This window comes from Cherax quadricarinatus, chromosome 21, assembly GCF_038502225.1.
Source record: "Cherax quadricarinatus isolate ZL_2023a chromosome 21, ASM3850222v1, whole genome shotgun sequence".
In the NCBI taxonomy this organism is placed as follows: Eukaryota; Metazoa; Arthropoda; class Malacostraca; order Decapoda; family Parastacidae; genus Cherax; species Cherax quadricarinatus.
This window is the reverse complement of record NC_091312.1, coordinates 11,004,329-11,016,683: the sequence shown is the minus strand read 5'-3', so window position 1 is coordinate 11,016,683 and position 12,355 is coordinate 11,004,329. Positions and strand designations below refer to the sequence as shown.

General features: G+C 46.7%; 1 protein-coding gene across 1 annotated transcript in view; it reads left to right on the top strand.

Annotated features, from left to right (window-relative positions):
• LOC128689036 (uncharacterized) overlaps positions 1-12,355 on the top strand; it is a 184,147-nt gene that overhangs the window by 145,474 nt on the left and 26,318 nt on the right. Inside the window, exons 3-4 of the mRNA XM_070087428.1 lie at positions 3,210-3,403; positions 4,401-4,446. Of these exons, the coding sequence (XP_069943529.1) occupies positions 3,210-3,403; positions 4,401-4,446 (240 nt within the window). The remainder of the gene's footprint in view (positions 1-3,209; positions 3,404-4,400; positions 4,447-12,355) is intronic.

The following is a 12,355-nucleotide window of genomic DNA, read 5'->3' as shown; positions in this document are numbered from 1 at the left end:
TTTCGCACGACTCCTTCAAGAGTCGTACAGCGCCTGAGGAATGCGAGGTCATTGATCTGAGGAAGGGGAAGGGTAGGCCCAGTTCCCCGGATCAAGAACCCCTCACCAGTATGAAGGCACCTTCCTAGAAAGACAAGGTTGCCGTAGCCTGCAGCGTTGTTACCTACCAGAGTTACCTTCCAGCGTTGTTCCAGAGTGGCGCAGCTAAGGGAGCTAACGTCCTCAGATGCCAATATATTTTTTCCCTTCAATTAATACCTAACTTTCACTACATTATATTGACTAGTGAAAGCTCGGTACTTTCAGAAATTTCACATACGAATTTCGGGGAAAAAACGTGTGTTTTAAAGTATATTTTTTTCCAGCATCTTATATTTTTTTTCATTTCAGCTTCAAAACTGAAATCCAGGTTGTTGTGCGCTACTGGTTGTTGTGCGCTACTGGTTGTTGTGCGCTACTGGTTGTTGGTGCGCTACTGGTTGTTGGTGCGCTACTGGTTGGTGGTGCGCTACTGGTTGTTGGTGCGCTACTGGTTGTTGGTGTGCTACTGGTTGTTGGTGCGCTACTGGTTGTTGTGCGCTACTGGTTGTTGGTGCGCTTCTGGTTGTTGGTGCGCTACTGGTTGTTGGTGCGCTACTGGTTGTTGGTGCGCTACTGGTTGTTGGTGTGCTACTGGTTGTTGGTGCGCTACTGGTTGTTGGTGCGCTACTGGTTGTTGGTGCACTACTGGTTGTTGGTGTGCTACTGGTTGTTGGTGTTCTACTGGTTGTTGGTGTGCTACTGATTGTTGGTGCGCTACTGGTTGGTGTGCTACTGGTTGTTGGTGTGCTACTGGTTGTTGGTGTGCTACTGATTGTTGGTGCGCTACTGGTTGGTGTGCTACTGGTTGTTGGTGCACTACTGGTTGTTGGTGTGCTACTGATTGTTGGTGTTCTACTGGTTGTTGGTGTGCTACTGATTGTTGGTGCGCTACTGGTTGGTGTGCTACTGGTTGTTGGTGTGCTACTGGTTGTTGGTGTGCTACTGGTTGTTGGTGTGCTACTGGTTGTTAGTGCGCTTGGTTGGTGTGCTACTGATTGTTGGTGTTCTACTGGTTGTTGGTGTGTTACTGGTTGGTGTGCTACTGATTGTTGGTGTGCTACTGATTGTTGGTGTGCTACTGATTGTTGGTGTGCTACTGATTGTTGGTGTGCTACTGATTGTTGGTGTGCTACTGATTGTTGGTGTGCTACTGATTGTTGGTGTGTTACTGGTTGTTGGTGTGCTACTGATTGTTGGTGTGCTACTGATTGTTGGTGCACTACTGGTTGTTGGTGTGCTACTGGTTGTTGGTGTGCTACTGGTTGTTGGTGTGCTACTGGTTGTTGGTGTGTTACTGGTTGGTGTGTTACTGGTTGTTGGTGCACTACTGGTTGTTGGTGCACTACTGGTTGTTGGTGTGCTACTGGTTGTTGGTGTGCTACTGATTGTTGGTGTGCTACTGATAGTTGGTGTGCTACTGATAGTTGGTGTGCTACTGGTTGTTGGTGTGCTACTGATCGTTGGTGTGCTACTGATCGTTGGTGCACTACTGGTTGTTGGTGTGCTACTGGTTGTTGGTGTGCTACTGGTTGTTGGTGTGCTACTGGTTGTTGGTGTGCTACTGGTTGTTGGTGTGCTACTGGTTGGTGTGTTACTGGTTGTTGGTGTGCTACTGGTTGTTGGTGTGCTGCTGATTGTTGGTGCACTACTGATTGTTGGTGCACTACTGGTTGTTGGTGTGCTACTGGTTGTTGGTGTGCTACTGGTTGTTGTATTACTGGTTGTTGGTGCACTACTGGTTGTTGGTGTGCTACTGATTGTTGGTGTGCTACTGGTTGTTGGTGTGCTACTGGTTGTTGGTGTGCTACTGGTTGTTGGTGTGTTACTGGTTGGTGTGTTACTGGTTGTTGGTGTGCTACTGGTTGTTGGTGTGCTACTGGTTGTTGGTGTGCTACTGATTGTTGGTGTGCTACTGGTTGTTGGTGTGTTACTGGTTGTTGGTGCGCTACTGGTTGTTGGTGCGCTACTGATTATTGGTGCGCTACTGGTTGTTGGTGCGCTACTGATTATTGGTGCGCTACTGGTTGTTGGTGCGCTACTGATTATTGGTGCGCTACTGGTTGTTGGTGCGCTACTGGTTGTTGGTGTGTTACTGGTTGGTGTGTTACTGGTTGGTGTGCTACTGGTTGTTGGTGCGCTACTGGTTGTTGGTGCGCTACTGATTATTGGTGCGCTACTGGTTGTTGGTGCGCTACTGGTTGTTGGTGTGTTACTGGTTGGTGTGTTACTGGTTGGTGTGCTACTGGTTGTTGGTGCGCTACTGGTTGTTGGTGCGCTACTGATTATTGGTGCGCTACTGGTGTGCTACTGGTTGTTGGTGCGCTACTGATTGTTGGTGTGTTACTGGTTGGTGTGTTACTGGTTGGTGTGCTACTGGTTGTTGGTGCGCTACTGGTTGTTGGTGCGCTACTGATTATTGGTGCGCTACTGGTTGTTGGTGCGCTACTGGTGTGCTACTGGTTGTTGGTGCGCTACTGGTAGTTGGTGCACTACTGATTATTGGTGTGCTACTGGTTGTTGGTGTGCTGCTGGTTGTTGGTGCGCTACTGGTTGTTGGTGTGCTGCTGGTTGTTGGTGTGCTGCTGGTTGTTGGTGTGCTACTGGTTGTTGGTGCGCTACTGGTTGTTGGTGCGCTACTGGTTGTTGGTGCGCAGCTGGTTGTTGGTGTGCTACTGGTTGTTGGTGTGCTACTGTTGGTGCGCTGCTGGTTATGTGCTACTGGTTGCTACCTTCCATCGTTATATTTCAGCAATGCTACTTTCCAGTATTATTCCAGCTTTGTCAGCTTCCTGCGCAATATGCAACTAGCCCACGCATTGTGCAATAATACTGGACGACATTTCGGCCGTTCCTTTGGAAGCTGAGTGACTTTTCGGTCATTTCCGGAAAACTTGGGGGGGGGGGGAATCTCACTTCGTTCCGGAAAACTGGGCGATGTTTCAGTCAGTCCTGGACTACTATTACTCTCCAGACTTGGTGGACCGAAAAGTCGATTGTTTTTTTCCACTTCGTGCGTGTGATGGTGATTTTTTTTAGCCACTGTCGTGATTTTTTTTCACCTTCCTCTTCGCCTATTCCACCTTCGGTGTTGGGAAAGTTAACATTGTTTCCTTGTCTTCCTCCTGCAGAGTTGGAGCCACGGCTACGAATGGCGGTGGTGATGGCCGCCACGGAGCGCACACTGGTGAGTCGCCTCCGCTGCGTGGATGACGTGTACGGACAGCACCTCCAGCGACTCTCCTCCGTCAGCGACTACGAGCACCAGGTTCTCTTCGATGGAGTGGCTCCCATCCTGCAGCAGTCCCAGGAGCTGCTGGCTAAGGTGCGTCACACTGTCTGGCCTGTCTCACACCTCATGATCATTATATATATATGATGTGCCGAATAGGTAAAATTGGTCAATTAGCAAAAACTCGTTTAAAATTAAGTCCATTATAAAATATTCTCTTATACGTTTAAAGATTTTTTTTCATTTATGTTAATGTAAAAATTTATTTTGTACCAAAAGTACCTTAGAAAACTTACCTAACCTTATTATAACAAGCTCAATTTAATTTAGCCTAATCCAGCTAAATATATTTAAGATAAGTTTGCAATAATTTAATAAACAGTGAAATAAATTTTTTCGTTAGGTTCAGAATGATTTTTGCGAAACTATTTCATGCACAAATTTTCGCTTGCCATATTCGGCAAGAAGAGCGTTGCTGTTTAAGCCAAAATCGCAGGTTTTACTAATTCGCCACGACATTATATATATATATTTATATATGTCGTGCCGAATATGTAAAACTGGTCAATTAGCAAGAACTCATTTAAAATTAAGTCCTTTTAAAATTTTCTCCTATACGTTTAAAGATATATTTTTTTCATTAATGTTAATGTAAAAATTTTTAATTTTGCACCAAAAGAATCTTAGAAAACTTACCTAACCTTATTATAACAAGAGCAATTTATTTTAGCCTAACCCAACTAAATATATTTTAAATACGTTTGCAATAATTTAGTACTAAACATACACAATCATATATATTTTTTTCGTTAGGTTCAGAATGATTTTGGCGAAATTATTGCATACACAAATTTTCACTTGTCCTATATGGCAAGATGAGCGTTGCTATTTAAGCCAAGATCGCAAGTTCTGCCTGTTCGGCACGACATATATATATATATATATATATATATATATATATATATATATATATATATATATATATATATATGCATATATTCTGCGAAAAGTCATTTTACGGACAAGAAATTTTTTCCTTCATTCATAATTGTGTGATCCTGGTGTGTGTTGACCGCTCACTTTCTTTCAGCTGGACGATGCCATAACAAACTGGAGCTCAGAAGAGTCATGTCTCGGTAAGTACTTCTCTCTCTCCCATGTTTTCAGTCTGTTTGTATTGCTTTGTTTGCCTCTTGTTTTTTCGTCCCGTTTTGTTTGCGTTTTTTATACATCTAGTTAGCTTCTTGGTTTGCTTACCTTGTTTGCGCCGCGTTGATGCCTTGATTTGTTTATATTGCTTATTTTTCTTCTTTTTTTTCGCTCATATTGTGGACTCGCCTAATTGTACTCACCTAATTGTTGTTGCAGGGGTTGAGACTCAGCTCCTGGCCCCGCCTCTTCACTGGTCGCTACTAGGTCCTCTCTCTCCTTGTTCCATGAGCTTCATCATACCTCGTCTTTAAACTATGCATGGTTCCTGCCTCCACTACATAACTTGAAAGACTGTTCCACTTCCTTACAACTCTATGACTGAAGAAATACTTCCTAACATCCCTTTGACTCATCTCAGTCTTCAACTTCCAATTGTGGCCCCTTGTTTGTGTGTCCCATCTCTGGAACATCCTGTCTCTGTCCACCTTATATATTCCTCGCAGTATTTCGTATGCCGTTATCATGTCTCCTCTAACCCTCCTGTCCTCCCGTGTCGTCAGGCCGTGTGTGTGTGTGTGTGTGTGTGTGTGTGTGTGTGTGTGTGTGTGTGTGTGTGTGTGTGTGCTCACCTAGTTGTACTCACCTAGTTGAGGTTGCAGGGGTCGAGTCCAAGCTCCTGGCCCCGCCTCTTCACTGGTCGCTACTAGCTCACTCCCTAAACGGTGAGCTTTATCATACCTCTGCTTAAAGCTATGTATGGATCCTGCCTCCTCTACATCGCTTCCCAAACTATTCCACTTCCTGACAACTCTGTGGCTGAAGAAATACTTCCTAACATCCCTGTGATTCATCTGTCTTCAACTTCCAACTGTGTCCCCTTGTTACTGTGTCCAATCTCTGGAACATCCTGTCTTTGTCCACCTGTCAATTCCTCTCAGTATTTTGTATGGTCCCCCTATCTCTCCTGTCCTCCAGTGTCGTCAGGTTGATTTCCCTTAGCCTCTCCTGGTAGGACATACCTCTTAGCTCTGGGAATAGTCTTGTTGCAAACCTTTGTACTTTCTCTAGTTTCTTTACGTGCTTAGCTAGGTGTGGGTTCCAAACTGGTGCCGCATACTCCAATATGGGCCTAACGTACACGGTGTGTGTGTGTGTGTGTGTGTGTGTGTGTGTGTGTGTGTGTGTGTTACATGTATCATTCACAACTTAACTTTGTCATGGAAATCTACAACAAACTTTAAGAACTCGACGTTGAGAGCCTCGCTCTCGTGTGCGTGCGCGTGCGTTTGTGTTCGTACTCCCCATATTGAACTCGTCTCTTTGTGATTGCAGAGGTCAAGTCACCGCTGGCCGAGCCTCTCACACTAGCCACTACTGCCGTAGGCTCATCCTCTCCTGCCTTCAGGAGTCCTATCAAAACTATTCTTAAATTAGCTACTGTATAAAATAATTTTGAAGTTTATGGATGGGGAAATGATAAACTATAATGTGTTAGACCAAAGTTCCGATATGTAACATCATTGTCCTGCGTACATCTTAAAATTACATTTACCAGTTAGGAAAGGTACTAAAATACGTGTACAAGTTACGAAAGGTACCAAAAATATGTTTACAAGTTAGGAAGGGTACTAAAGACACGTTCACACACACACACACATACACACACACACACACATACACAGAAACAAAAGTCACGGAGACAATAACAGATGCAATCTTCCCACCAGGATACCAGATCATGAGGAAAGATAGAAGGGGCAGGGGGGGAGGGGGGGTTGCTCTGCTCGTAAAAAACAGATGGAAATTCGAGAAAATGGAAGGCATAGATGAGACGGGAGAAAGAGACTACATAGCAGGTACACTTCAGTCTGGGGAACACAAAGTGGTCATTGCAGTGATGTATAATCCACCACAGAACTGCAGGAGGCCAAGAGAGGAATATGAAGAGAGCAACAGAGCAATGGTGGACACACTTGCTGAGGTGGCAAGAAGAGCTCACTCCAGCAGAGCAAAGTTGCTGGTTATGGGGGATTTCAACCACAGGGAGATTGACTGGGAAAACCTGGAGCCACATGGGGGTCCCGAAACATGGAGAGCCAGGATGTTGGACGTGGTGCTGGAAAACCTCATGCACCAACATGTTAAGGACACTACCAGAGTGAGAGGGGAGGATGAACCAGCAAGATTGGACCTTGTGTTCACCCTGGGCAGCTCAGACATTGAGGACATCAAGTATGAGAGTCCCCTAAGAGCTAGCGACCACGTGGTTCTGTGCTTTGAATACATAGTAGAGCTGCAAGTGGAGAGAATAACAGGAGTTGAATGGGAAAAGCCTGACTATAAAAGAGGGGACTACATAGGGTTGAAGAACTTCCTGCGGGAGGTCCAGTGGGACAGAGAACTGGCAGGAAAGCCAGTAAATGAAATGATGGAATATGTAACAACAAAATGCAAGGAGACAGTGGAAAGGTTTATTCCCAAGGGCAACAGTAACAACGGGAAGACCAGAACGAGCCCCTGGTTTACCCGACGGTGTAAGGAGGCAAAAACAAAATGCAATAGAGAATGGAAAAAGTACAGAAGGCAGAGAACACACGAAAATAGGGAGATCAGTCGCAGAGCCAGGAATGAGTACGCACAGGTTAAGGAGGGAGGCCCAACGACAGTATGAAAATGACATAGCATCGAGAATCAAGATTGACCCGAAACTGGTGTATAGCCACATCAGGAGGAAGACAACAGTCAAAGACCAGGTGATCAGATTAAGGACAGAAGGTGGAGAACTCACAGGAAATGATCAGGAGGTATGTGAGGAGCTGAACAGGAGATTTAAGGAAGTTTTTACAGTAGAGACAGGAAGGGCTGTGGGAAGACAGCACAGAAGGGAACATCAAGAGGGAATATACCAACAAGTGTTGGATGACATACGAACAACTGAGGAGGAGGTGAAGAAGCTCTTAAGTGACCTTGACACCTCAAAGGCGATGGGACCGGACAACATTTCCCCATGGGTCCTTAGAGAAGGAGCAGAGATGTTGTGCGTGCCTCTATCCACAATCTTCAACACATCCCTTGAAACTGGGCAACTACCTGAGAAATGGAAGACAGCTAATGTAGTCCCCATATTTAAGAAAGGAAACAGAAACGAGGCACTAAACTACAGACCTGTGTCTCTGACATGTATTGTGTGCAAAGTCATGGAGAAGATTATCAGGAGGAGAGTGGTCGAACACCTGGAAAGGAACAAGATTATAAATGAAAACCAGCATGGGTTCATGGAAGGCAAATCTTGTATCACAAACCTCCTGGAGTTTTATGACAAGGTAACAGAAGTAAGACACGAGAGAGAGAGGGGTGGATAGATTGCGTTTTCCTAGACTGCAGGAAGGCCTTTGACACAGTTCCCCACAAGAGATTAGTGCAGAAGCTGGAGGATCAGGCGCATGTAAAAGGGAGGGCACTGCAATGGATAAGGGAATACCTGACAGGGAGGCAGCAACGAGTCATGGTACGTGAAGAGGTATCACAGTGGGCGCCTGTTACGAGCGGGGTCCCACAGGGGTCAGTTCTAGGACCAGTGCTATTTTTGATATATGTGAACGACATGATGGAAGGTATAGACTCTGAAGTGTCCCTGTTCGCAGATGACGTGAAGTTGATGAGAAGAATTAAATCGGACGAGGATGAGGCAGGACTGCAAAGAGACCTGGACAGGCTGGACATGTGGTCCAGTAACTGGCTTCTCGAATTCAATCCAGCCAAATGCCAAGTCATGAAGATTGGGGAGGGGCAAAGAAGACCGCAGACAGAGTATAGGCTAGGTGGACAAAGACTACAGACCTCACTAAGGGAGAAAGACCTTGGGGTGACCATAACACCGAGCACATCACCGGAGGCACACATCAACCAAATAACCGCTGCAGCATACGGGCGCCTGGCAAACCTGAGAATAGCGTTCCGATACCTTAATAAGGAATCGTTCAAGACACTGTACACTGTGTATGTTAGGCCCATACTGGAGTATGCAGCACCAGTCTGGAACCCACACCTGGTCAAGCACGTCAAGAAGTTAGAGAAAGTACAAAGGTTTGCAACAAGGCTAGTCCCAGAGCTCAAGGAAATGTCGTACGAGGAAAGGTTAAGGGAAATCGGACTGACGACACTGGAGGACAGAAGGGCCAGGGGAGACATGATAACGACATACAAGATACTGCGGGGAATAGACAAGGTGGACAGAGATAGGATGTTCCAGAGAGGGGACACAGGGACAAGGGGTCACAACTGGAAGCTGAAGACTCAGACGAGTCACAGGGACGTTAGGAAGTATTTCTTCAGTCATAGAGTTGTCAGCAAGTGGAATAGCCTAGCAAGTGAAGTAGTGGAGGCAGGAACCATACATAGTTTTAAGAAGAGGTATGACAAAGCTCAGGAAGCAGAGAGAGAGGACTCAGTAGCGATCAGTGAAGAGGCGGGGCCAGGAGCTGAGTCTCGACCCCTGCAACCACAATTAGGTGAGTACACACACACAAACACACACACACATACACACATACACACACACATATACACACACACACATACACACACACACACACACATACACTTCACACATACACACATACACACCACACGCGCACACATACACACACACATACACATACACATACACACACACACACACATACACACAAACACTACGCACACACATACACACGCACAAGCACTACACACACACATACACACACACCATACGCACACACCATACGCGCACACACACATACACACACACCATACGCGCACACACACACACTACACACACATACACACAAACACTAAACACACACACACACACTACACACACACACTACACACATATACAAACACTACACACACACACACACCACACACACAAACACCACACATACACACAAACACTACACACACATACACACACATACACATACACACACAAACACACACATACACAAACACCACACACATACACACAAACACTACACACACATACACACACAAACACTACCCACACACACACACACAAACACATACACACACTCAAACACTACACACACACACATACAAACACTACACACACACACACACACACACACACGTATAGCCACAGATATACACAAACCTAACACTGACGAAAGCACAGGCCGACACACAGGCAAATAAAGCGCAAAAATAACACTGCAGACAAACCAAGCACAAAGAAACCTAGACAGGAACCACAGACACTGTTGAAAGAACTGCCTCCAGATACCCCAGTAAGGAATCCTTCAGGGCATGGCGTGTCAGGCTCATTTTAGAGTGCACAGCACCACCACGGAGCCCATACTTGAGAAAGCACTTTCAGCAGCTAGAGAACGTACAGAGGTGCGCATCCAGGCTGATTCCAGAAACCAGAGGGTTCAATTGTACGGTTTCAAAGAATTAAACTTGACTACCTTGGGAGAGAGGAGTGTCGTAGGAGACACGATAACGACGTACATGATACTCGACAGGTTTTGATAGGGCAGGCACGAACAGATTCCGTGAAATGCGACACACATGGGCGAGAATATTTGTGGAATCTACGAATGACTTAGAGGAATGTTACGAAGCACTTCAGTGGTGGTGATGGTGGTATACCTGGCGTATACCTGGAGAGGGTTTCGGGGGGTCAGCGCCCCCGCGGCCCGGTCTGTGACCAGACCGCGGGGGGAAATTTTATTCACAGCCTCAAGTGTAGGTACGACAGCGACAAGCAAAGGCCGGTCACTCTTTAAGTTATGTTTGGGACTACGAGTAGTTTGTCTATCTTTACGAGTTCATCCGGGCGAGGCGAGTACGACTGAGTACAACTCGGCGAGCACAACAGTGCGAGTATATCTGCGAGTACAACTCTGATAGTACGACTGTGAGAGTAGAACCCGGTGAGTACAGACGTCAGCCTCACCGTCGACAAATTTATTTATCGAGCCGTCTGTTTGTTGGAACGAGTACCGCTAGACAGCTGGTTCTAGGAGGTGGGGGGAGTGGCCGGGAAAGGAGGGAGGGAGAACATGTACTGGTTACTGGGTGGTTACTTGGGTGTGTTACTCGAAGGGTACAGGTAGGAGGGGGGAAGGTACTGGTCCACCTGATGGGTAGGGGTATCACGGGACTAGTTGGGGGTACACTCCTTGGAAGGTCGTTTGGGTGGGTGGCAAGACGGGTGGGCGGGCAGGTGAGCCGTCATGTGGGTGGTTAGCAGGACGGGTGGGTTGGCATGTGGGTGGGGCAGGACAGGTGGGTTGGCGTGTGGGTGGGGCAGGACAGGTGGGTTGGCATGTGGGTGGGGCAGGACAGGTGGGTTGGCATGTGGGTGGGGCCAGACGGATGGGTTGGCTTGTGGGTGGAGCAAGACGGTTGGTTTGGCAAGTGAGTGGGTGGCAAGACGGGTGGGTTGGCGTATGGGTGATGCAAGACGGGTAGGTGGCAAGACAGGTGGGTTGGCATGTGGGCGGGCAAGACGGATGGGTTGGCATGTGGGTGGGCAGGTGGGTTGGCATGTGGGGTGAGTGGCAACACGGGTGGGTGGACAGGTAGGCTGGCATGTGGGTGGGGCAAGACGGGTGGGTTGGGATGTGGGCAGGTGGGTTTGCATGTGGGTGGGTGGTTGGGTTGGGATGTTGGTGGGGGAGTGGCTAGGTGATTGGATGGGTGGGTTGCATTCTCCTGTTTGTGGTTACAAGGTATAAGCCAGTGCTCCTGGCTCCACCTCCTGACTGCTCATAAACGCACACTATGGAAATTATGGGTCCTATCATATCTATTCTTAAAACTGTGTATGGAATCTGCTCGGGTCACTTGTTCATCCAGATCGTCCCCCTTCCTAACCACCTTCGGAGTGAGGGCGTGAGGGGGTATGGACGAGGTTGGGCGGGAGGGTGAGTGGGTGGGTGAGAAGCATGTGTGGGCAGTATGGGTGGTGGTATGAGATGTGTGTATTAGGGGATGATGGTGTGAGGGTGGGGTGGTGGGTCTTGTGTCGTATGAGGCTTGTTATGTGTGGTGGGGGTGATGTTGGTGACCGTGGTGGTCTTGGTGGTGATGCTGCTGGGGGTCTTGGTTGTGGTGCGCAGTACTGGGTGTACTGGTGTTTTATTCCTGGTGTCAGCCTCACCCTAGGTACACTACACACGCTCGTCTTACGCTTCTTCAATAATTTTCTGGCATTGTTGAATATCCCTGCCTCCCTGGCTAAAATAATCAGGATAACCGTTAGTTATATTCCCCGTTATCCTGAATGCAATAATATATTCACCTTCAGATTAAGTAAACAAGTTGGAAGTTAAAATACACTTAGATATATTTCCCGTAAATAAAAAGAGGCTTAAAAAGTCCATAGGCTCAGGAAGTACTTTTTTTTTTCCTTTGAAATGTGTGATGTACAGGAAGCGTCTTGTATGCTGAACCTGCATCTACCTGCTTGAGTTTTCTAGGTTGTTACCGGAGAATGGTTCAGACTGGACCGAAACATCATAAGTTTCCTCTTTTAAATGCAGACTTTTTTTATTATTAAATTAAGCTCTAGCTACAGAGCTACTTCCGATCGGCTGAGAAAAATCGAACTACCGAATGTGTTTAAGGGGTCAGTCTCTACCTGTCGTTTCTTACTCCATTCCATTTCTTTAGTGTCGTTTGAGTGTTCGACTCTTATCTGTGTCCCTCATCTTTGTCATAGTCGTGTCAAAGTGCCACTACTTGTCTACCTTGTTATCCAAGAAATATTATGGACATCGTAATGATGTATGCGTGTGTACTGATGTGTTTTCGCAGGTGGGGGGTTAAGCTTTATCTCCCGATCAAGTGATGTATTTCTAACCGCCTATAGTTCTGTTAAATGTA